At 33.6% G+C, this 27,238-nt stretch overlaps 1 protein-coding gene across 5 annotated transcripts in view; it reads left to right on the top strand.

The window, feature by feature from the left end:
• The window catches only part of LOC126744860 (histone-lysine N-methyltransferase 2C-like), a 141,075-nt gene that overhangs the window by 60,956 nt on the left and 52,881 nt on the right, over positions 1-27,238 (top strand). For 4 of the 5 annotated variants that reach the window (XM_050452428.1, XM_050452427.1, XM_050452425.1 and 1 more), the window contains 9 exons: positions 3,838-3,973; positions 6,255-6,661; positions 6,883-7,049; positions 7,102-7,246; positions 7,301-7,525; positions 8,756-8,852; positions 10,122-10,339; positions 16,769-17,359; positions 23,711-23,855. In XM_050452428.1, coding sequence (XP_050308385.1) covers positions 3,838-3,973; positions 6,255-6,661; positions 6,883-7,049; positions 7,102-7,246; positions 7,301-7,525; positions 8,756-8,852; positions 10,122-10,339; positions 16,769-17,359; positions 23,711-23,855 — 2,131 coding nt within the window. The remainder of the gene's footprint in view (positions 1-3,837; positions 3,974-6,254; positions 6,662-6,882; positions 7,050-7,101; positions 7,247-7,300; positions 7,526-8,755; positions 8,853-10,121; positions 10,340-16,768; positions 17,360-23,710; positions 23,856-27,238) is intronic. The other variant, XM_050452426.1, reaches the window with a different exon arrangement.

Genomic DNA, 27,238 nt, shown 5'->3' with positions numbered 1-27,238 from the left:
ACCCCAGGGGTCGATACTCTCACCCCTGCTTTTTTCAATATATGTGTCAGATATGCAGGAAACAATGAAGTACTCGAGATTACAACAATATGCTGATGACTCCCAAATATACATACCTGTGAGCTGCGAAAATTTAAATACAGTGCAAGAAAAACTGAATTTAGACTTATTAAACCTAAATGCTTGGGCAGAGAATCGAAAAAGATTTTATTTGTCAGTTTTACAATCGAGTTACATTTTTGTGTTCAGTTATTTTATTATGACAAATAGGAGTGTCTCTCGATTAAAACAACCGGTTGCGTGCACTATCAGTAAATATAATTTACATTCCAGTTGCAATACATTTTAAATATTTATGAAACAAAATTAAAAGAACCGATATTTGAATAGGAATGTAAAAACATAAAAAAAATCAAGAAAAACCAATAAGAAAAATATTAATAAAAAAAGACATGCACACAATGAGGATGTCTGTCTGTAAGGAACGGGCGAACCAATTTCGATCCAGATGTCATAGAAAATGAACGATGTTTACGACGAATTTGGAGAGTATGGATATTAAATTCGAACTCGTGATAGATAATGGGAAGTGGCAGTGGAACTATTTTAAAAGCAAAGTATCTTAGATTTTTTTTGCTAACCTCGTTCAATCATCTTGATGTGATTGTTATAATGAAGTGACCAAGTACATGAACTCTACTCTAGGTGAGGACGAACCAGTTAATATCGAAGCAATGTCCTGGGCACCTCTTAATAAAACTCAGCATTTGCATAGCCTTGATCGGAAGAGAGAAATGTAAATGGGAGTCTAAAGTTATATAAAGATGTGTTACACTAGATAACACTTCCAGATGATTGCTATTAATAGTATACATATGATTAAGCTGACCTGTACCACTAGTGAAACGTGTGGAATGACATTTATTGGTATATAAGATCATATTATTAGCGGTTCATCAAGTTTGAGGCAATCATCCAAATATGAGATTATCTGCAAATTTCAGATAGCAAGTATTCACGAAACAACTCCCAATATCATTGATGAAAATATTAAAAAGTAACGGCTCCAAGTGGGATTCTTGGGGAACACCAAATAAAGCATTTACTTCATTTGATTCAAAATTGCAGTCCAACAATGTGCCTACCTACTTGTAGCTTTTCAGCTACGTATAACACTTGCACAGAAAGAGTAGCAGTTGTAATTATTAACTTGAGCAATGGCGTTAAGGATTTCCAGTTTAAATTATACAGGTCTATGCTCCAACATCAATATACGACGATGAAGAGACAGAGGCATTTTTTTGAAACATTAACGAACAAATGCACATACACGTTAGGCATCAGGGATTTGAAAAAAAAAAGAAGAAAATTGTCCAAGTCGTCACAGTATAAAGTAAACACCATATTGATTGATTGACAGCGTCCGTAGACTACTAAGTGTAAAAATACCGACAAACAATATTAATAATAATAATAATAAAGGTCTTTTATTGATTATAAATATTGAAAAAAAAATTAGAAAATAATCAATTGGGCTTACAGAGAAACCAATGATCTAAAGCAAGAGAGAAAAAACTACAGAGCAATGTACACATTAACTGAAACAAGCTAGTGACTTGTATTTAGAAGAGCGCCAATTAAATGAATTAATCAATTAATGAATCAACAGCAAAAACAGCTTAAAATTAGTACAAAGTCCCGCGAAATGCTTTAAAAAAAATTAAAGGAATACAATTAAATAAAACTATAAGAAATGAAATGAAAGAAATAAAAGGTGATAAAAAATTACACAACCACCTGTGGAATACGCAGGATTAAGAAAGAGATATGGGACCTGCGATCGCTTGTGCACACTTTAAATATTAATAGAAAAAACAAATGAAAATAATCTACTAGAAGGCATTAGGCAATGTAAAAGTACGTGTGTAAAAAGTAAAAGTAAAGTGTCGAAGAAGCTCTGTTTGATAGCAGAATAGAGTCATATAGAGTACAAAAATGATGACAATACAACTTGATGACCATCTAAACACGAACCAATCAAAAGAGAAGCAAGCCTTTAATTAGGAAAATTAACGTCCGGTACGGTAAAATGGTAGTTCCCTGAATACTCTAAGATACTCAGATGATGTACTCTTGATTGCATCTCCAGTCGATGATAAGCTCGAACATTCGTACCAAAGAAGATAATGTCAAGCTTTTTCAGAAAATGATCTTATCAAGGTCGCCATAAAAATTATAAAAAGTTCAATGGAAAAAATGGAGCATTCCCAAAATTTCCATGACCTTCCAAATGATGAATTTTTGTCAGCACCAGTGCAGGTTAAGTAATTCTGAGAAAATCGAGGTCTTGTGGAATCCGTTTGATATTAGCTAATAAATTATTTGACTGAAAGGTCTTCCAAGTGAACCCCTGTGAACATATTCAAAAATTAAAAGGGGATATCCTGGACCGATTTTAAATAAGAAAGTTCACATAAATGTTGAGATTTTAAGATCGAACACGACCAAATGAGTGTAAGCAGTGTATTGACAAACCACTAGAAAAGGAAACTAAACTGCTTAATACTTAGAATACAGTATATATTTAAAAAAAATTTCCGCATGTAGTAGAAAGATGTTATGCTGGATTTATAAGTTTTCTATTCGTCTGAGTAAAAACATGGCTCTTATGAGATTCAATATTCGTTTAACTTATCCTTGTTTTTGAGATACTAAACGATGTAGACATTTAATGTAGAACGGAAAGTTGAAAATTAACCTCATATATCTATTCTAAACTATCATAAAGTGCTTTTAATGAAAAATGAGTAAATTTGAGTGATCTTAAAGGTGCAGATAATTCAAGATATCCTTAAGTGAACTCACTCAACTGTAGCAATTTTCCAAGTTACTTGAACATTATAAAGCGAAACTAATAATATAATGATGACAACTTTTATACGAATTTTAAACACCGTAGTGTCTCACCAATACTCTCAACATTAAGTCAAAGAAGAAAAAGCTTGTTGTGTATTGCAAATTTTGTATCAATTTATTTTTTGATTGAAGAGGCCGTTATTTCTTTTTGTAGCCATCTCATTTGCGCATTCCTGCCTTCCTCTACCACCCTCCCTCCGACCAATTTTTAAGCTTTGTTTAATATATTCGTAGTTTTGTACTTTGTTTCTCCGTTGTTTTGGGCAATAATTATTATTTTTTATTTAATAATATAACTGTACTGCATGCCTTTGTTATATTTTATTGGTGTTATGGTGTATTCTCATGTTTGTGTTTGGCTTTTAATCTATTTACTTGAAGCAGTATAATTCTAATGTAGAGGGTTTAATGGCAATCAGTTTACTGTTGAAGCGAATAATTTTTTTATTCAGGGATTTTTCACTAAATGTTTCATTATACAGTTGAACCTAGAAAATGTCTTAACATTTATTTTTTATTATATATCCCGATGAATTATTCGCTTTAATAGTCCCACACTACTCAGGAGCAAACTATACAAGTGCAAAAATGATATCGGGTGTTATAATATTAATAATATTAGTAATTTTTAATTTAATTATTCCAAGTAGGTACTTTCAGACGTAAATATCATCATTTAGTGATATCATCATTAGAGACCATCTGTTATGGTTTAATATTAAAACACTCTATATAAACGTTGACTCTTAACCTAAAAGTTGATCCGTATTTGTACACGGGTAGATATTAAAACCAGTAAAACGCCCAAAAGTGGATCATCTTGTAAACGAGCATTGCATTTATAATAAGTAACGACCTTCACTAAAAACATCCGTTGTGTTATCCCGTACGGTTGCATAAAATTTAATAATTATTCTACAGGAACAGGAGAAAATTTCGCAACAGCAAAAATCGGCCCGGGAGGCTGAACAGGAGAGACAGTGGAAACAGTTGCAGGCGCTTAGACAGCAACAGGCTCAGCAACAGCAGCACGTCATACAAGAGCAACGGGTACAAGGTAAGTTCAATTTAACGGTGAACGTCACCTTATCAAATGTGAGCATAATCGGGGCTTGAGAACTAGGCAGCTTTAGGATTATAAAAACTTAGAAATCGCTAAAAGATACAGTGTCGATTAAATTGTGGCCAAGTTGCATAACTGGCCGATTTGGACAGATAAACGTGGTTTATTTAAAATATCATTCGTTCGACGCAGTGCTTCATTCGACAAACAAAAATCGGCTCATTTTCAAGCATTTTGCATGACAACATTTTAAGCGTAATAGCAGCAATTTCTGTTCTTACTTTAACTTTTAGTTCCTTAATATCCTTCGGCTTGCTAGCGTACACCTTACTCTTCAAATAGCCCTACAGAAAAAAGACAAAAATCATCAAATCCGGAGGGCAAGGGGTCCAGTCCAAGTCACCTGTATAATACAAAAAAAATTATATAAATTACTTCCTAAATTAATGAGAATAACGATTTCTTTTCTTTACTTTAAAATAGAATAATTATAAATGTATAATTAACATTAAATCTGTACCTAATTACATGGCTAAAATAAAAAAAATATTAGCAAGACTATAAAACAGATCGTCAGTGATTCCAGGGTCTCAGATAAGTTTTCATGCCAAAAAGGGGGTCGAAAGTGCATTTTTTCGCATTCTACCGCATCTCATCTCTCTAATATGCCTTGAACCATCTTGAAATGTTACTTTTCGCATGTAATTAAACCGATCACAGACGTGTACCATCAATTCATTGCGATCGTCAATGATTTCAGGGTCTCAGATAGGTTTTCATGCCAAAAAGAGGGTCAAAAGTGCATTATTTCGCGTTCTACCGCATCTCATCTCTCTAATATGCCTTGAACCATCTTGAAATGTTACTTTTCGCATGTAATTAAACCGATCACAGACGTGTACCATCAATTCATTGCGATCGTCAATGATTTCAGGGTCTCAGATAGGTTTTCATGCCAAAAAGAGGGTCAAAAGTGCATTATTTCGCGTTCTACCGCATCTCATCTCTCTAATATACCTTGAATCATCTTGAAATGTTACTTTTCGCATGTAATTAAACCGTTTACAGACGTGAACCATCAATTCATTGTGATCGTCAGTGATTTCAGGGTCGCAGAGAGGTTTTCATGCCAAAAAGAGGGTCAAAAGTGCATTTTTTCGCATTCAACCGCATCTTATTTCTCTAATATGCCTTGAATCATTTTGAAATGTTACTTTTTGCATGTAATTGATTCGATCACAGACGTGAACCATCAATTCATTGTGATTGTCAGTCATTTCAGGGTCTCAGATAGGTTTTCATGCCAAAAAGAGGGTCAAAAGTGCATTTTTTCGCATTCTACCGCATCTCACCTCTCTAATATGCCTTGAATCATTTTGAAATGTTACCTTTCGCATGTAATTGAACCGATCACAGACGTGAACCATCAATTTATTGTGATCGTCAGTGATTCCAGGGTCTCAGATAAGTTTTCATGGCAAAATGAGGGTCAAAAGTGCATTATTTCCCAATTTACCGCATCTCATCTCTCTAATATGCCTTGAATCATCTTAAAATGGTACTTTTCGTATGTAATTGGACAGATCACAGACGTGAACCATCAATTCATTGCGATCGTCAGTGATTCCAGGGTCTCAGATAAGTTTTCATGGCAAAAAGAGGGTCAAAAGTGCATTTTTTCGCATTCTACCGCATCTCACCTCTGATAAGCCTTGAATCATCTTGAAATATTACTTTTCGCATGTAATTGAACCGATTACAGACGTGAACCATCAATTCATTGTGATCGTCAGTGATTCCAGGGTCTCAGATAAGTTTTCATGGCAAAATGAGGGTCAAAAGTGCATTATTTCCCAATTTACCGCATCTCATCTCTCTAATATGCCTTGAATCATCTTAAAATGGTACTTTTCGTATGTAATTGGACAGATCACAGACGTGAACCATCAATTCATTGCGATCGTCAATGATTCCAGGGTCTCAGATAAGTTTTCATGGCAAAAAGGGGGTCAAAAGTGCATTTTTTCGCATTCTACCGCATCTCACCTCTCTAATATGCCTTGAATCATTTTGAAATGTTACTTTTCGTATGTAGTTGAACCGATCACAGACGTGAACCATCAATTCATTGCGATCGTCAGTGATTCCAGGGTCTCAGATCAGTTCTCATGCCAAAAAGGAGGTCAAAAACTTTATTATTTGGAATTATTCCTCATCCCATCTCTCTAATAGGCTTTGAATATAATTTTTATCTAACTCTACACTCATTTTTCAGCAATAACAAGAGTTCAACGGTCAATCTCCGATCCGTCGTCGCAGTTCCTGCAAGGAAACCAAACCAGTCCTTTGCAAGTGTCTACGGGCGCGCAAGAGACCAGTCCGGCCGCCTCACCATCTGCCCGACAATTTATCGGTATAAAATCGCCACCATTCGCCCATCCCTTATCCCCATCAACTAATATCCGTACCCCAACCTCTTCACAGTCCCCGATCCACGAATTCCAAACTCCCAATCAACCTACTCAGCAGCAACAACAACAACAATTTGAATCCGATAGTCTTAGCGATCATAATAATGCAAGCAGTGCGGGTTTGCCTAAAATGGACGTTTCGGTAGGCAACGACTCGTTTGGACAACAGGTCGCACAACCACCGTTTATTGGACCTCGTCCTGTCTTACAGGTAATTATCTTCCTTGAAAATCAGAGCTTAGCTCTTACATGCGAATGTCAGCGTATTGACTTGCAATAACTCACTAAAGAGTGAAACGCGTGTTATTCCTCTAACTAAGAGGAATAACACGCGTTTTGCTTTTTCTCTCTTTAAATTTAATAAATTTCTGTTGCCTGACAACGCATGAACACCCAACAAAGAAATATGTATAAGTTATTTTTGACGTTTAGCAAGCCCGACCAAATCAGCCGGAGATATCTCAACAATTGCGCGACTTACTGCAGCGACAGCACCAGCAACAGCTGCAAGGTAAACAACCGCAAAGGATTTGGAATCCCGCCGATCCCAATGCGGCCGAGGTCGTTGGCACAGCAACTGGCGAAGATATGACCTTTAGGTATAATAATGATGACGCCGCTTTTTCCAGAATTCATAATGTTTTAATGTAGGCAACCTTTACCCCCCGGATCAACCAGGCCAAGAATACCGTTGTCGCTTGGAGTGCGCCCCGGCACCAACATTCGCATTCAGCAAATGGAGAGTCGACTTGCCAATCTCGATCCACGGTTAAGACTTATTTTGCAACATCAGCCCGTAAGTTTCTCCGTCATTTCATGATGTGAAAATTGATTTTTTTATATTATCCAGAGAATGGCGGGTCACGGGCAGCAGCAGCAGCAGCAACTGCAGGTGGGCGCGGCGTTACGTTTCGCAGACCCACGCCCGGGCACCATCGAACACCACGAATTGCTCCTGCAACGACAGGCGCAACTACAAGCCAAGAATACCGCACTGGAGCAAAATTCCAACGTTCCCAACGCTCGCTTGGCAGTCGGTGGAGTCCAAAGTGTTATTCAGAGGCCCAGTCAACAAGTAAGTTGTTATGTAAACGCACGGCAAAGTGAGCGTAAGTTTTATTACCTTTATAGGACTTAGTATAGTAATTGTGATGTCATTGGGGTGAAAGATACCTGGTTTAGATCTGACATCGATGGGGTTAGCTGGGTATAACTTTTTTTTTCTTAAAGTCGAGTCTTAAAGTTTAGATTTTTTTTTTTTTTTGATATTTTAATTAAAAACGATTTGTTGACTCCGTTAATATACATAATATGATCTAGCTTTGCTGTCCATTGATACTTCCTTTTATTATACATATTTTAAATGAATGTATATTAAACTTCTATTTTTTAGTTCTGTGGAAACAGACACATGCTATCTTTCTGTTTTAAATTAAAAATAGTTCGGCACTACTAATGGTGTCTCGCAAGGTAGCTTCATAGTATAACCTTTTGCCTTATACTGTTTATACTGTTAACTTTTCTTCATGTATTAAAAATTGTTAATCTTACTTTTACGGTCGACGGTACGCAGTTATATTTCTCTTTTAGTTGTAAATTATATAAATTCTGATTTGTCAAAACTTTATCACATTCGATTGGCCTGTTCGAATCTGTACTCGCAATATTTTCTGTGAATCTTTAGTACTAAGCTATTTCAACGCTTAATAGTTTTGGTCAATATAGAGTATAAAAAGTGCAAAATTCTACCTATTAGCTCAGATATAGATTCAACTAATCGGCCAAATATGAATAATCGACGGAAACTTAATTTGTATTGGTTGGTATTATTGTTATTAAAAAAACTGGTTCTGAAAAAACAACTTTTAAATTTGGGAAGCATAAGTGAATTATTCCGTCAAACAGGTATCGTATGAACGTCAGAATAAAAAGAAATCTTTTGTCTTAAGTAAACACTAGAAGTTATACTTTGACCATAGCTTTGAAAAGGGGAACCATCGTAAAGCAACATCCCGACAAGGGCCATAATTAATACACGCCTAATTAAATATCAAAAAATACCAGAGGCTTACCCAGAGATTTTCTTAAATTAAAACTAAGGCCATTATAAAATGTTGATAGTAGAATATGATCTTCGTAATAACCCGTAGACGTGCTCCCTGAATCGTAAATTTAAATCAAATGTTACTATTGGTACCGTCGGATTTTGGTTTTAGAGTTGTTACTTACCATTGTTGTTTGGCACAAACTTATCTTATCATTATTATTCTCATATTATTTATATTAAATAACTTTTAACCCTCAGGCGGTCCAAGTTTCACAAACGGCAAACCAGGCGACAAACGACCAAGAAATACCAGACAATGTTACAGCAGAAATAGAAAAACTGGAACAAGAAACCGGTAAGTTTTCTTTATTTTTTTATAATAATAATAATGCATTAATTTAGCCTAATGCTACAAGAAAACAATATAAATCCGAATTTTTTAATGCATGTAGTTGCACAGCGAGACTTGTCATCTCTGACCTATATATTTGCTAACATAGGACTTTGTTTTGTTAGGTATTTATGTTTTAGATGGAAAAAGAAATGCGATATGCATATAAAAGACGCTCAATACAGAAATATTTGTAGCTGTTATAGATTAGTAAATTAATGATTTTTTTTTAATATATATTTAGCGGTATACCGTGTAATGAAGATTTTTAAGAATATAAAAATAGGTAATTTATAAATAGTTGCCAAATTTGATTTTTATAGATATCTATGTAGTATCTTATTGAAATTATTTTATTATGGTAGCGATAGAGGTATGAAAGCAATATCCACTATTACTGGAGATAGTTGTTGGATAGGGTCAGAAATAAAAAAAAAATAGAAACCAATCATCCTAAGGACACTAGAGTCCTTAGTGGGTAATAGGGAACTCGGTAAGATGGGACTGATTTATTAACTAGTAAATAAGTACAAGTACATGAGGGAGTACGGTATATAGTATATTATATATAAAACACATTAAACACATATAACAATGATAAACAATGATAACAAAATATATAAACAATGATACCACTTCAAAGTTCGTATGTTTCGTTTTGTATTTTAGCTTCTTTTAAAGATGAAGATTCTATGCTTCTCTAGTGGAGCGCCTGAGTATCTTAGAGATCATTTAACTTTTAGATTCGCCACTTATGATCGTATCGCACGTCAAAATACCCTTTTAAATATACCAAAGCAATTTATTTAAAAGGGTTTATGCTGAGCGAATATAGTTCTATACCAGGGTTGTGAAGTTTTAAATATATTTGGATTGAATTTGGTGAATTTCTCATTATCATAATTATTGTTACTAATTAGGACTGTTTATACCATGTAATTTATAATATTATGTATTGCTGATTCCTGTATGCTCGGTTAAGCAAACAGCTTTGACTGCCCTTCGCCGAGTTTAATAAAAAGTCGTTTATTATTATCATTAAATTTTTATCATCCCAACCTATAACTGAAAATAGTTTTTTATTTTTGTTTTCTCCGAACTACATATGTTTATGGGATTTATCTGGTTTCTCTCAAATAATTGGTTTATTTAATGTACCACCTACTTATAAATAAAACTTTAAATTTGAATAATAGTTCTCAATATAATATATCAAGATAAAATGTCTCTTAGGTACCATGGCCGAACTTCAAGGGGTCAGCGAAATACTGGGAGGCCTGGGCGACGATGACGACGAACTACTCGCCGAAATGGGAGCCGATTTTAATATCCTGGAGTACGCCGATCCCGAACTGGAAGCCCTCGCGGGCGAGAAAACCAACATCCTGGACTTGGACCTGGAGGAGGACCATTTAAAACAGGAGAAGAAAAGAGCGGCTGCACGTCCGCAGGTGACTTTTTTTGTTTATTTCTTCTCATTTATTATTTCTGTTTAACGACTAATATTACCTTAACGAGTTAAAACTGCTCTAGAATTTTCGAATTTTAAATAAGGTGGTAATGAGATAATCATTATCATCTCTCATTTTAGATACCGATGTTACGGACTACTTTCCTATTTTACTTAGTATTGATAGGGATGGGAGAAGAATCCCAAATTTAACGTTAAAAAATATATGCAATAAAAACAAGCTCATTTTTGAGATTCTCATACCAAAAAAACCCTAAATACCAATTTGCAAAGTCGTATTTCGCAAAATGTTAAAAAAATACAATAAAATCGATTTTTATTTTTTAAACTAAGAAACGAAGCAACTTTGGACGTGAAGGTAAGTTGCTTTAAAACGGCTTATTTTGACCTTAGGAATATATCCTAGGATTTCGTACAGATTGTTTAGGGACACCCTATATGTATAAAATAATTAATGAAGCTACAGACCAAATTACTAGTAATGGGGCTCAAGAAGTAATTAAAGTGAAGAATCAGCATAAAAGCCAATAGTAATAAGGATTTTTGCAATAATCATTTTATAAACGTAGGAATTAATATGCTTGAGAATATAAAAAAACGTAGTTATAAATTTAAATATTCTCAACATATCATATCTTCAATGATTCAAAATTAAATAGTTCAACCTATATTTTCTCTAAAAAGTAACTCTACCCTTGGAATTGATGAAACAAATTCACTGTATATAAAAAAAATTGCCTATATCATTGGTTCATTGGTTCATATAGTAAATTTAGTTACAGTTTATAGCAATTTCAAAACCTTTCCAAATTTGGTGATAAGACTGACATTAGTTACTATCGTCACCGTCTATAGATTACAACAAGTCAGACCACTCGAGCGGCCCTGAAATCGATTGCCCCACCCCCCGTTCCTCACCTCGCCATGCATCGGCTGGGTAGAACCCGGGTTTAGTTTTCGCAAGCACGTTAACTTGTGTGCATTCGTTTCCCGAGCGAGTTTTTGCTTGTAGCGTTTTAGACAATAATTTGGTTACATACTACTTGTATAAATATAATTACCCAATAATAAAGTAGTATGTATTTCATCCCTATATGTTAAATATTTTGTTCTGTATTTTGTGTTTTACATAAAAGCATTACAATCTTAAAAAATAGTTTATTATTTATTTTCTCCCTCTAATGTTATTGGAATAGTTTTATCCGATTTTACAACCTATTATCCCAAACCAACACACCCCACTTTTTTTTGTCGGCCACCAATGTAGGCGTTTAAGACCCGGTAAATTTTGATATTATAACATATTTTATATATATTTACTATATCCACAAATGAATACAAAGTATATAATTTACAAAACTACTTATTTAGCGCTTATTATGATAATTGTTTGTTATTTTTTTGCGCTTTTGTATTTTTAAAACGACCTAATTCAAAAATTAAAATAACCCATACCGTATTAAAATTATTTTATATTTTTTAGTGCGTTTAAATGTGTTTTTTAATTGTTTATTTATTTTAACTTTAAAATTTAAATTAAAATTAACTTTTTAATTCATCTCTAAAATTTCAACAAATAATAATAATAATAATAATAATAAAGGTCTTTTTATTTAAGAAAAAAAAATACAATAATTACAAGGTTAATAATAGTTTAAAGGCGAGATTCAGCGCACAAAGATTCAGATATCTAAATGCCTGTTCTTCCATCTAACCTAATTATCTATACTATACTAAGTTTCAAAATAGGAATAATATAAACGATATAAATTATAAAGAGTACATCAACCAGCAAAAAAAGACAGCATATATGCCTACACAAGGAAAAAGAAACAAATTCAACCCCACAAACAAAACACATCACAAAGCAAAAAATACAGTCTGTTATATGTATGTATATCATAATGTATAGTCTATTGCATTAATTGTTTTTGTTATCATCATCGGAATAGAGAAAAGAAAGTACAAAATAAAAAAAAAGAAATGAAAAAACCACTAAGTTAACCTTTATTGTTCCTGCAGTAATTTCTTAAAAATGTATTTTTTACAGAATATAAGCTAAAAATGTTTTCGGTATTAGTTTGGCAGCTATTTATAATTTTTGAAATTTGATAAGAAAATGATCTTTTGTAAGTTTCAGTTGAGTGAAGCGGAGGTGTTAGCCTTCCTTTATACCGGGTATTAATATTGTAAACATCTGTGCGAAATTTTATTTTATTATATAAGTAAGGTGGAGATCTTAAATTAATTATTTTAAAAAACATTGAAGATGCGTGAAAAATCCTTCTGTTGTGCATAGTCAACCACCTGGTTTCCTTAAGCTTGTGTTTTATGGGGTTGCGCTTTCTTATGCCATATAATAATCTAAGGCACGCATTTTGGAGTTTCTGAATTCTGCTCTCTTCAGCAGTTCTCAAGCATGGACCATATACTGCATCGCAATGATTAAGCTGTGATAGGACCAGCGAATCACACAGTAGAATTTTTGTTTTTCTATTTAAAACGTAACGATGTGTATAAATATTTTTAAGGTTTAAAAATCCTCTTTAAATACATGAATTTACGTGCTGCGTGAATCGCAGGTCACTCCAGAATCAAACCCAAGCTCTTGCAGTGCTCGACGTGTTTTATAGGCTCGTTATTAATATGAATTAGGTCCCTATAATACTGAACAAAACTCTTACGGCTACCCTTGCCCCCAAACAGCATAAATGCTGATTTCATAGAATTTAATTGTAAGCAATGGTTTTTAGAAAACTCGTAAATGCTGGCAAGGTCATAATTAATGGCAGCCACTGCTTGGGAACTTTCACCTGGTTCAAATGAGAGATATATTTGAGTATCATCAGCATAATAGTGCTTAAGTAAGCATAAAAGTGCAAATATTAAGTAAAAACTTGTATTTTTTGATAACACTCCTAAAAATGTAGCAAATTTAAACAATTCAACAAGTAAGGTTTTTTTCAAATTCACTTATATATTATATTTGACTTAAAAGGCAGCCATTTTGAATCCGCCATATTAAACGCTTCCAATAAAAAAAAATCAAAAATAAAGTTCAAATTCATTGAACTGATCAAAACTTCTAGATACACCAATTTTAGAAAAGGGAAACTCAAAAACATTTTAAAAACTGTCCTTGTTATCGAAAGCCAAGCACCTACAAAATTTGAAAACAATCTGACAAGTAGAAGTTATAGTTTAAATAGAATTCTTAGATTTGTTATATACATACATACAAACATTGCTACTTAAAGGCAAAGAAGTGAAGCTAATATAAAAAATGTGTAAAAACGTTAATAATTAAGAAACACTGTCATATAAACACATTCCATTCCAGTCCTATAAAAAAAGTTCTATTTTATGACTTAAAATATTTCTTATGAATACTCCTCGTATAAAAATAATCAGCGCGCCTCAGAATTTGCTTTCATCGATATTTACGATAAACCCTGGTAAACGCTCGTACGCAGCAAACAGCGGGATTCAAGGTCAATTTTGCTTTAACACGGGCGGTATAGGAAGTGGTCTGACTTGTAATCTATAGACGGTGCTATCGTCCCATCAGTGTTATTGATAATTTTTCCAAGGTGGTTGAGAAGTGTTTAAAGGGCCGATTAATTAATTTTTTACAAGCAAATGAAATATATTATCCCAAAAAACAGCTCGACTTTGTTCTTGAATTGAACAAACAAGTTAGTAAAAAAAAATTAGACTTTTGACAATGTGCCCTACGACTCCCTGTTAAGTGTCGTTAACGTTATTTTAAGGTTTATTAGTTTAAGAAGTGTAGTAATAATTATATGTATAGGAGGACGTATTAGTATTTATTTATTTTTTCTTATTTAATAAATGCATATATTATTTGAAGGGTACAGGGAAAAAACCAGATATGTCCTTTCTTTTCACATTAGAGAGAATTTTAATGTTTAAAACCAATTATTTTTATTTCCAAAACGAATATATAAACATGTAGTTTACATAAAACAGAAGCCAATATTATTATAAAGTATTATGACTATGGTTTTTTGGTTTAGAAAAACTAAGTATATAAGCAGCAATGTCACCTGAAACCGACAAAAACCAGCTGCTTTTATTTTTTAAATAAAAAAGAAGATTTAATTTTTTGGAATTTTTAATGTTTATTTATCAACATATTATTATAAATTAATGATTAGATGATATTATTAATTAATGAATAGATTAGATGAGCCAGGGTTTGAAAAAATGTCACGGCTGTTGGACTGCAAAACCTCATGAGGCCCATTAGGTCGTTAAACTTAGCCTTTGGAATTGGTAATGAACCTGTAAAAAAATTACAAAAATTAATACATCTCATTTTTACTTAAAACTTTCTTATAACTTACCATCGTATACCGGAACGGGCAGCAAAAATTCTCCGCATCTTAAAGCTGAATTTCGGTCAAAGCGTTTTCGTATTAATCCAGACAAAACTGGTCCATTGTATGTTGAACGGTAATAGATAAGGCGGCTATGATCAGATGATGTCACTATTTCCTTCAAAATCTGGATTTTAAATGGGCATTTTTGTTGGCAATATATTGTGTCTAAAAATGATTTCCAATCCAGTATTATATTTTGTGACACACTCACTACAACAAACGGCGATGGTTTGGAGCGGGAATGCCTAATGAACTCTTCCAGGACCTCAAAGGGGCTCTTCAAATCCCACAATCCTACATTTTTGTCACATTCCAAATAGGAGTGTCCTCTTATAGGGAATGTAATTTTTATTTCATTCAGATTATGAATTTTGTTGTTTACTACAAAATGAATAAATCAAAAAATGGTAAAGTTTTTATTTTGTCCTCCGGCAGAGTCACAGAGGATTTGCAGTTCTTCAACATCGTCCTCTAAATGATTATTGATAAAATGGAGAAGAAAATATGCAACTTTGTTTGATCCTTTTTTAGCCTCTCCTTCATGATAGGTATAAAAAAAATAGATTGACCCGAAGAGAGGACATGTACATTAAAGGCGTACATAGACAATTGGCGTCTATAATACACGTCGTTAGTGGCAATTTTAGGAATTGAATTTTTTTTTTGCAAAATCAATGCAGTTGGCTTCCTTTTTGTTGCTTTTTTTGCAGCTTTTTTGGCTTGCCTTTTCCTTAAATAAAACGCCTCAGCCTTTCTTTTATGCAACTCGTTCATAACGGTTAATTCTCTAATTTCATCAGTATCAGTCAAACTTTTAAGCTTAATTTAAAATTTATCACACGTTGCGCATGTGTCACTTCTAGGGTATCCAAAAGCAATATTGAATTCTTTATTAAAGATTGTTCTGTACGTTTCATACGAGACTTTAGCATTTAGATGCTTTTCCTTAAAGCGGTGAAACATCTTTTTGATTGTAAGTTCTTCTGGTAAATAGGTCTTTTTTGTATCTTTTAGACTATAGTGGCTCTGACGACCCTTAAAACTTTTGATGTGGTCACAAACCAAACCTTTTGTTAAGTCGTCCAGCTTCCTATGAGTTGCACTATGCTTTCCACGTCTGTCCTTAAGAGCTGCACCACTTCGTTTGAGGCTTTCCTTTATATAATTTATTTTATTTTTTGTAATCCCATGAATGGAACAAAAAGCTTTGGCGAACTCGAACTCGATACGCATAACTTGCATCATGGAAACTGGCAGTATTCTCGTTATGACGAGGTCTTCTATGCTGGACAGGTAAGACTGTAATTAAACCAGCTAAATAATAATTTTGCTCATCGTGAGAGCTCAGAGCATTAAAATGTCTCAATATTTCTGCTCTTTGCGTCTCATTAAGTAACTCAAAGTACTTTAATCTTGAGCAATTACAATGCTGTCCAGCTTCATGAGTGGACAACTTCAACATTTTAGAGACCTCTGACATCCGACCGGTTCTCTTTCTTTTTTTTGAAGGCATAATTTTGTTCTCAACGGATCCCTCCAAATCACTATTAGCCATAATGGTTTATTATTAATCACACAGACAAAAAAGAAGTCACACTTTTGCGGTTACAATAATACTGGCACGTTTTTTAAAAATGAATATTGCATCAGCTGGTTTGTTTACATGACTTCGCTGGTTTTTTCCCTGGACTTTTGGACTAAGCTGGTTTTTATTTACGGTACGTTATATTTTAGATACTAATTTACGCAAGACTATGGTGGTTGTTTCCCGGTTTTAGTAATCTAAAATAAGCGTCTTTATTCGAAGAATTCAATGGCGCCTCTGCCGAGATTTTCAAAAAAAAGTGACATATGTGGTTTTTTCCCTGTACGCTTCATTTAAGAGTAGCGGCTTAGTGACTAAACAAGCTTGAATTCATCCTTTAAGATTTAATAATGTAATAGTGTTATTATTCTTAATAAAGACATTATTTATTTATATAAACTATCTAAATCAATGCTTACAGCAAAAGCCCGCTCAAGAACCTTCAACCGCGCCCGTACAGCCCGAAACACCTTCTACAGAAGTAAAAGAAGAGACAAAAGAGCCTGTCATGCAACAGCCAGCCAATAGTCAGGTCAATACAGAGGAGGTTCCTAAACCGGACACCTCCATGTTATCGTCGCAGAGCCCCGTTAACCCTTCGCCCCTGCCGCACCAAATGCACAGGGACAATTTGCAATCGCCGAACCCCTCCTTGGAACTCAATTCCGAGCAGCAGCAACGGCACTTGTCGCAGAACCAAACTGTAACTCAGTCACAGTCGGCTCCGGCTGTAACGAATCAGGTGTTAGAGCCGTCGCAGCATCAACATTTGCAGCAACAACTTCAACAACAGCAACAGCAGCACCATCAGCAACAGCTCCAACAGCAACTTCAGCAACAATCTCAACAAGTACAACAGCAGCCACAACAGCAACAGATTTCCCAACAAACACAACAGCAACAACAACAACAACCTGCTCCCATCCCATCCCATACCTCTAACCTTGCCGCGACCGCTCAACAAATCCACCAACAGCTGTTGCATCAGGTAGGATGCAAAATGTCAAAATATGTAAGTCGCACTCATTTTCACTTCATTTTTATGTTGCTTATTGGTTAAGGTTCTTATTATTGAAGTTATGGGAGTATGATGATGAGATCAGTCGGTTATTTTAAGTTGGCAGTTGTGTCGGGTGAGTTTTCAAAAGTCTCTTCAAAGAAGTATCAACGTTTTTTTTTTTGTTATTACTGACAGTGGTGGCGGTTCGTGGATTATTATATCACTGCTGTAATATGAAAAAAGAGACAAAACAAGAACCTCAAAATTCTTGATAGGAAGAAATTTTGAGCATTCGGGTTCTCTTAAAAACCCTGACTTTGCACCGAGTAGAATTCATCTGTTTAAACCCTCCCAATATTAAACCTTAATAAAAATGTAAAAAAAAAATGTAGGAACAAAAACTGCAAAATCATGTCAGAATGTTTACATGTAAAACCTATTTTTCTATGTTTTGAGGCAGCAAATACTTCAATGACTTTATTGTTAAAATCTAAAATACTCTTTTCACGTTTTTTTTTTCTGTTGAAAGCATATCAAGAGCATTGAGCCATCGTAATTCTTAAAAAACACCAAACTGTTTTGGAGCAGTACAAATAATTTCTAAAATGTTGTGATTTTAGAAAAATAGTCTTTTTAATTAGTTTTTATTACAAATAAGAAAAAAACAGAATAATACCAGTGCTGTCTAGAATATCGAATATCAAATCTCGAATATCAAATTATTCCGAATCAATCCGGATATCTAAATCGTCCGGATACACGCCGCCCGTCGTCCGATCGACCGACAATAAAATAATTGTATGAGCTTGGACGAGCCTCACGAAAGTGACACGATCGAAGTACAATATGCAGCAGTATTTTCTATTTCTTTTCCATTGCTTAAATATTGCTTTATCTATCCTTATTGTACTCATTTAGAAACAAGAGAGAATACGAGAACGCTCAAATTGTTTAAGGGTCGCCTGACCTTCAGAAGTTTTTTTGTAAACAAAGCATTTTTGTATTGATATTTTGCATTGTTTAAAATACCCTTGATTTATTACATACATAATTAGCTTTTTTAGTTTTAACATAATGTAGAAATCCGTAAAAAGGAAATGTCTAATGGGTTGCATAATGCATACCTTATATTCAAAAAACAGCTATAAAAAACGTTTATCGGACGGTCGAGCATCGAGCCCGAAGGCCGAAACATGGCATAATTTGCTCAACGGGCGAGACATCGAGCGGATGAATTAATCCCGATAAAAAAACCGAATTTTCAATTCATCCGAATCAATACTGTCCGGATATTGAATTAATCTGGATTTTTACAACACCAGCACTAGTGTTGTATCTCGATTACCACACATATCATCTTTATTGAATCTCCAAAATATATTCTCGGTTAACAGCATTTCTTAAAAATTCCAATAGAATCATTATATCTTATTTTTCCAGGCACTTGACGTAATTTTTATTCCTTTTTTTGACTGCATGAAAGATATTTTAAGAAATCTTCAACTGCCTGGAATAAATTAAAGATTATTCCCAGTTATTAAATTTTCCTTAAATTACAATAACATCATTTTATTTCATTCTTCCAGACACTTGAGGTCATTTTCATTCTTTTATCAACTGCCTGGAATAAATCAAAGATTCTTAATAATAATATAATAAACGTCTGTTATTGATTATAAATATAAGGAAATATAAAAAAAAATCAATTGGGCGAGGTTCAAGTCATTTGCTGACAGAAGAACAAATAATCTGTCCTTCTACCAAACCTAACTTAACCTAAGTATGTTAACCCTTTCAGGCACATAAAAGAAAAAGTCTTTAATCAAAAAAAAATTATTAATAAATAAAAACTTTATACTCTAACTTATAACTTAACTTAAATTTTTTTTCCTTAATTTATTTACAAGTATCCTGCAGGACATGGTTTTATCTGGTAATTACTGTGAGACACAACATAAACTCGTTCCGAAAACAAAGTCTTAAATTTATGTGGTATGGTACGTAATAAAGCAGTTTTTATCCAAATTGAGACATAAGCAAACATTACAAGTATTGCAGGCCCATTTAGTTCGATGTGGCATTACTGCAGTGCTACATAGAAGCACAACGTCTAGATCTTCCATGAACGGGCATATGAAGAGCATTACTTTTTCTTACCTCAGGCGGTACGTACGGCTTGTACCTATTTTCTTTTATGACGCTTTTTTTGCCAGGAGTGGCTTTTTTAGTCGCGCCAATAAGACCAGAAATTATTCTAAGGCGAAATAACTTTATAGTTAGTTTTTCCGCATTCGGTGAGCTTCGATATAAAATATACGAGTTTACCACAGAAACATCAATGAAGTGCCAAAACAGTCTATGCCACCATTTTCTTGATTTTCTGTCAATACTGTAGTAAGATTTTAGGTCATTATTTAGGTAGGATTTATAAAATTTATAAAACTTAAAACTGTAAATCAAATCAAAAGTAAATAACACTAATTACAAAATATATTATCAAATTCTATGTTCATACTAGATAACTCATACTGGTTTCACCGCGAAACCATAACAAGAAACGTTTTTAATAATCTTACTTTTGCAGACATTTGACATATATCGCTCTAAACATAACCGTAATGCTACACACCTACTAATCATATTGTACTTGCCGCTTAATTTTATGCCAATTTACAATAATAAAAAAACATCCGCGAAATTGGATACTTCTACAAAAAACCACCTGACGGAAATATTTGAAGAACGGTAACCTCAAATTGAATCGATAAAATGCCTTGAAAACATTTATTTCAACGAGCCGATAAAAGATGTCGCTAATACTGTCGTTGGTTTCACTTAAAAACCACTGTGAGACAAAATAAAGACTTTTGATATGGTGGTTTCATAGTGAAACCACTATGCCTGAAAGGGTTACTAAAGTACATTATTAACATGTCAATTTTTTCAGTATTTACGCTACCGCTCAAACGTATTTGCCCACATGTGACTGTTTTAAAGTTATAACTAAAAATAATAAACCCATCAGTTATTTTTATGAAACGGTTTTTTTATAACAAAATGAATATAAACAATACATGTTTCAATTAATTAAATTTAAGAAAATCAAATTTTGGATTCATCTACATGTCTGCCTCGATTTTTAATAACAGCTTCACAGAGTTTCGGTAGTTTTCTAATTAATTTGTCCAAAGTTTCCTAAGGTATCTTGTGCCACTCTTCTTGGATGATCATCCACAAGTCTTCTTTTGATGTGGGGCATGATTTTCGCACTTGTTTATCCAGTTCATCCCACAGTAATTCGATAGAATTGAGGTCCGGTGATTGTGGAGGCCATACCATAACTTTCAGAAGATGTTGCCTTTGTAATTGACCTAAATATTGCTTGCACAATTTCGACGTGTGCTTGGGCTCATTGTCATGTTGAAAGATGAAGTTTTCCCCAATTATTCGAGTACCAGAAGGAGGTACATTGTCACTTAAAATTGTTTTGTAACCCTCTTTTCGAAGAATCCCCTCTATTCTCATTAGATCGCCCACTGCAGATCGCCCGAAACAACCCCACACCATCACCGAACCACCACCGTGTTTAACTGAGGCCACCGTACAGTTATCAGCGACCCTTTCATTGGCATAACGGCGAACGAACTCTTCGTTCCAAAAACCTCGAATTTCGACTCGTCACTCCAGAGAACTTTCGTCCAGTCATCAATGGTCCATTCTTTGTGTGATTGGGCACACTCAAGTCTTTTCTTCTTATTAACATCCTTCAGTAGCGGTTTTGATACAGCTAAACGTCCTTTAAGACCAGCATTATAAAGGTCGCCGTTTTACTGTCCAAACACTAACCGCTTTTTTACGCTCCTTGTTGATTCTTGCTGTGATTTCAGGGGCGGTAAGGCGTCTATTGCGTTTGCTTGTAATTATATTTAAATCCTCCTTTGAACTTGTTGCCTTTGGCCTTCCCGATCGAGGTTTGTTGCTAATAGTCCCTTCTCTGGTGAATTTCCTAACATTATAATCGACAGTCCGCCTTGGAATTCCCAAATCCGTCGAAATTTGACGGTTAATTAGTTTCCAGCCTTATGAAGTCCAATGATAATACCTTTTGTTTCTACCGATAACTCTTTTGTTTTAGCCATTTTAAAGAATGTTGAAAAACCAGCAAAGAAACGATGAAAATCGTCAATAAGCAAGCGAAATTATTTACCAATGTTACACAAAATCAATTCTTGAAGACTAAACACCTTTAAATGTTTCAAATTTCATCGGAAACGAGCTGTAAATAGATTCGTTTTTTAAAAGAAGTGCATATTTTCACTACATTGTTTGTTATTTGCAAGACTATTTTTTTTTAAATACTCAGTGTTTTCCAACGAACCATAGTTGATAGGTATGCTGTTTAAGCATATATGCAATTTACAAAAGAGATACAACCTAAATATAGGTATAAAAATAAGATTTTTGTATCTAATTTAAAATATTAAAAAGAATACCTGGTGGGCAAATACTTTTGAGCTGTAGTGTACTTTACAGCACCTATAAATATTAATTTAAATATACATATAGGGGAACAAAGCAATAAAATTCAACAGCTCTTAATAATAATAAATAGGTATGTAATCAATAGGTATGTGTCAATAGAATTATTTTATTTTATTCTTTCAGGCATTTGACGCCATTTTTATTCCTTCTTTGACTGCATGGAATATATTTTGAGAAATCTTCAACTGCCTGGAATAAATTAAAGAGTTGTTTCTTATCATTTCGGACTTTAATTATCCACTAATAAATGAATAATTTTCTCATCAAACATAACTTGAGGAACAGTTTTTTTAGCACGCAAACATTTTTAAGTGTTTCATGATTATCTTTAATTGTGAAATCCAAATGGTGCAGTACTCGTTTAAAATTAGTCTGTTAGAGTTAGGAAATTCAATGCGTTGTCATTTACGCATTTGTTTACTATTTTTTCATTTTATTTAAAAAAAAGCAGTTTGATCTCTATTCATTGCCACATATTAGACCGAGATAACAATGCAAATTGGATTTTTCCACGTTTTTTCTATTTAACACTTTCATTTCTATGTGTCCTCGTTGTAAGATTTGTCTATGGTCTAATGAATTTCGGGTAGTTTGTAATACCGAAAAAACGACTTGAAAAGGCAACAAGACATGCGTTTTAAATCGATAAAGGGTCGTTCCCTATTTCTAAATTGAATGGTTGGATAATCCTGGCTAATTGCCTTTTCAATGGCTTCAATTTTTTTTAAACCCAAAGATTAAGAATTCTGTAAATCAAAGTCTAAAAATGGCCCAGAGATCTTATGTTACAATAAAAATAAGAGTTCAATGACTCGTCAAGAAAACCTATCCATTGGACTCAAGTAAACTAACTATACTTTTTAAAGCATGTAATGGAAATAATTCCACTAAACAAAGTTGCGCAACTATATTATCCATAGTATATCTATTAATAATTAATCCATGGACATTTTGACTTACTTTGAACCAATACTGGACATCTATAGGAGGATGTGTGCTATTTGAAATATCGTCGGTACACTTCCAAACCTACGACTATATAAAATTGATTAAATGCAGCACACTTCCATCATAGCGAATTGCAAAACTTGCTTAATTAAATTCAAGAGACTTAGAACTTTTAATCAAAATACAAATTTAATCATAAAGTAATTAATTAAGTGTTATCCTATTATAGTATTACCTATTGGTCGGAATTATTGGTGTTTTCAAAGTCGAGTCATTTATTCTAACGACCAGTAGGACTCTGCAAAAGGTTCTGATATACTAAAAATACACCGTTTCTAGACCTCCTAGACGCTCTCCAGATTTATCTTCGTTGTATCAAATTAATCCGTTCTCACGATTTACTAAGATACTTCTATTCTTGCAGTAAACTGCAAAGTTCCTTTAAGAGTGTATAAAAAAATTGACAAAGATTTTACTTTAAACAGTTATGCGATTACTGCCTAAAGGAGTTCATACAACTGGCAGTTAATTATTTTTATAACTTAGAAGAAGAAAAAAGGTAAATAATTTGCAACAGAGATATTTCATCTTATGCATCATTTTAAACTAATTAAACAGATCCTGAAACAGTGTATAATAATATCGGTTTTTGTACTAATTTACACAACCTACTGTCCGATTTTTATTCAAGCAATAATTTAACTCATTGTACCTAATTTTTTTTCACCCTCCCATTGTGCCCGTTACTAAAAAAAAACGTAATGCATCTCCTTCATTTATTGCACTTTAAAAATAAGAAGTTTATATTTAGTATAAGTTTAAATTTTCCGTTTTGATTTTGGACATGTTAATCCGAATTTTAAATACCCAAAGGTCCAGCAAGCCGCTGCCGCAGGCAAACCGATGCCTCCCGGATCGAAGCTTCAAACTCCCGACGGTATTGTCGGGGTCGTATTGCCGAATAATAACGTTCAGCTTCAGATCCCCCCCAACTTTCATCAAAGGCTACTTTTACAACGTAAGTATAAGCAAGAAGTTGTAGTTATTAAAACTAGTAAATATAGTCAAAGTTGTTTCTTTGTTACACTCATTTATTATACTAAATTTGAATATCAATAGACTTCGCTACTTGTAATATTATTTAAGAGAAATATAAAATTTACTGGTGCGTGGAGCACACCGAGCCAATTAAACGTAAGGGTTGACGATACTACTTGTAATTCAGAGGTACACGGTTCGATTTCTACATTCGATGAATCTTTTTTTCATATTTCATATATTTTTTGCAATTAGTTAATGTTACCGGCTTTTCCAATAAACATTCTGACAATTGTGGCAAAACAGTTTTGTGTCTTCATACTCCACCATTACCCTTCCTAACTCTGTTCTAAGTATAGCATGGACTTCCTTATTATGTTCTGCTCTTCATTTTGGGTTTCTTGATTTATCATCACTTCTGATAACGGTGCCTGATCTGTTTTCTTTCGCTTGTGGTCGTAATTGTCCTGCAAATTGTCTGTTACTTCGTTCAAGGCCTGTTGATCATTTATTTCTGAATTATTTCCAAGGAATTGAGCTCTGTTGCGACTTGTTCGAGGCTCATTGGCCTTTGTTACTACTTAGAAATAATGATCTGATACAGAAGACCAGAAGAATTTTTAGAATTATTCATAATATTGTATATGTTTCAGATTCCGATACTGATTCAGGCTTGTGTTTGTAATATGGTAACTTTCCTTATAAAAGGCAATGTTTATGTACCAGCTTTTAGTCATTCTGTCATTCAAATCATTCAGAACATGTTCTATTGTTTCACCAATTTTTCCACATCTTTGACATTTATCTTTGTTATTGATTTTTATTGGAACTGCTCGGTCTTGAATGGCTCCCTCGGATTCAGCGAATAACTCACCCTTACTCAACCATTTGTTTCACCCATAGATATTAACATATTCATGCTGAATCAGCAAAATGACTTCCGTCAATGGCTTTTCTAGAGCAAAGGTACCAGTAATATGCATAAGAATTTACTCAAAATCCTTTGAGTAAAACTCAACTCAATTCACCTAATTTGTATAATAGATTGTTCAAAGTCCAGTTCGGGTCCACCTAATTTCCAGACTCTCTTCCTTCACAAAAACTGCCTTTTTGACAAGACACTTCGATGTACTTTAAGATAGTTTAGGAAAATTAGGCGTATGATGTTGCCGTGAAATTTCTCTGAAATGGTTGATATTTCGGTAAGGGAAAGGCGGCTTAACTTTCCTTTTGTTTTTTCATATGTGCCCACTAGTCTTGTCATCTTTAAATTTCTATCCTTGACTTGTACCATGTATTTCTTTTAATTAGTAAATAGGTTTACCTAATAAGTATTCGTAAAGCTTCATCAATCAAATATGCTTTATTGTCAAAAAAATTTGTAGACAAAGCTATATATAAAAAGCAAAATACACAAATATAATAACCAAAATACAAGTACTAAATAAATATATACAAAACTGGGTACAAAAGACATAAATGTACCTGGTCAAATTTCTTATACTAAATGTAAAAAGTAAGAAAAAAGGAAAGTAAATAAAAATAGTAACAAGAAAGTAAAATAAAAAAAATAACAAAAATAGTCAGAAACATTAATACAATGTTTAAAAAGTCATAAAAAATTTAGCAATACAAAATATTGCTATTGTACATCGTAAAAAATTTAATAATTAGCCAGTGCGTGCATGATACTCAAAAATTAATATTTAAAAAAAAATCATCTACTGCATATAAAGCTCTCTCCAGTAAATATGATTTCAAAGCATTGCGAAATCGAGGAAAAGATGTCAATGATTTAATTTCCAAAGGCAGATGATTGTGTATTTTTTTAGCTCCGTAAAGAATAGAGAGCTTTTTATTAATTCTGACCTTGGGATTGGCACATAAAGAACATGCTCTGGTTTCGAAGTGGATAATTGCGAGATGGTCTATTAGGAAATATGCTTGCGAACCAAGCAAATATAGTCAAGAATGAATAAAGATGGAAGTCGACTTTTAAACATTTCTTGGCAGTGACCGCGACTATCAAGTCCTAGTAAATAGCGAACCTTTTGTAGTTTAAAAATGCGCTCAAACTGAGTCGCACGGCATGTGCCCCAGAATGGAAGGGCGTAACGAAGATGGGACTCAAAAAGGGCATAATACATCGTTCACTTAATTTTTTAGATAAAACATCGATAAATTCCCACTTCAAAGAGCTATCAACAATAAGTCCCAAAAATTTCACAGATTCAACAACGTCCAAGCTGGTGTTGCTAAGTACAAAGGGATGGATAGTACCTTTATAAGATAAGACTTTAGTTTTTGAGATGTTTAAGCAGAGAAGATTATTCCTATGTCTTATTATTCCTGTGTCTTCCTTACAGTAGATCTGGGCCCCAATTCTCGAAAACCGGGGAGTAGAACGGCTAATAGAAAGAGGGCGTGGCTCTAATAAAAACACAAAACTCGTATTCTTGAACTTCGCTTCACTAAAAATCGATAGAAAGGTTACTCCCTGAAGATCAAAATTTCTGCTACTGGTTTTTTTTGTGGGGAACGATTTAGGTATCGCATGTAACGCAAGCGCACTAATTTCACTTTGTATGTCATGTGTCATTTTGGTAAATTTTGTTTTATTTTTCTTATTTTATGGAGTGGTGGTAATTATGAATGAATTTTTGTTGATTGCGGTTATTTAAAGTAGTTTTTTTATCGTATTTCTGCTTTTCTAATTTGCTACCAAGATGAACTTAAACGCAATCTTGATGTGATATAGTGTTGAGCAAAACCAAGAAGATGCTAATGAATATTGGAGAATTCCGAACAATACTCTTCCACAAAGTGACCCCTTTTCATCATTATCATTAATCAGACAATCACAGTCTTAAAAAAAGAAAAAAAGTTGAATAAAAATAGTAGAAAAACACCAAACTAAATAAACAGCCTTAAACGAAAACACTAAACAGCAAAAAAAACCGACAGCACATAAAACTAACCATATTTGGCAACACGGGTATGCTTTCCCTTGAAATTTGCTCTCTCCTTTTCTTTCTTAAAGAGACATGGTTGTCCGAAAATATGTTTTCTCTCAAAAGAAAAGACAGGATTTTAACTGGTTTTTCGGAGATATCCCTGTCTCAGTTCTTTAATATCCTCGGTATCATTCTAAAACTGGGGTTTTCTGTTGCAATTTATCCAATTACGTATGAAAACAGTCATTTTATTTATTTATTTATTTATAATCTTTTAAGGATACAAACAGGTAAACCTACAACAGTATCCACATCAAAATGTATACTAAAAACTAAGAAATACTAACTAAAAAACCAAAAAAATTCATCAAAAAAATTTTGCCTACTTTGGAACTTATATAAACATATA

This window comes from Anthonomus grandis, chromosome 15, assembly GCF_022605725.1.
Source record: "Anthonomus grandis grandis chromosome 15, icAntGran1.3, whole genome shotgun sequence".
Lineage (NCBI taxonomy): Eukaryota > Metazoa > Arthropoda > Insecta > Coleoptera > Curculionidae > Anthonomus > Anthonomus grandis.
Note: the sequence above shows the minus strand (reverse complement) of the source record. Positions and strands in the feature narration are given on the sequence as shown.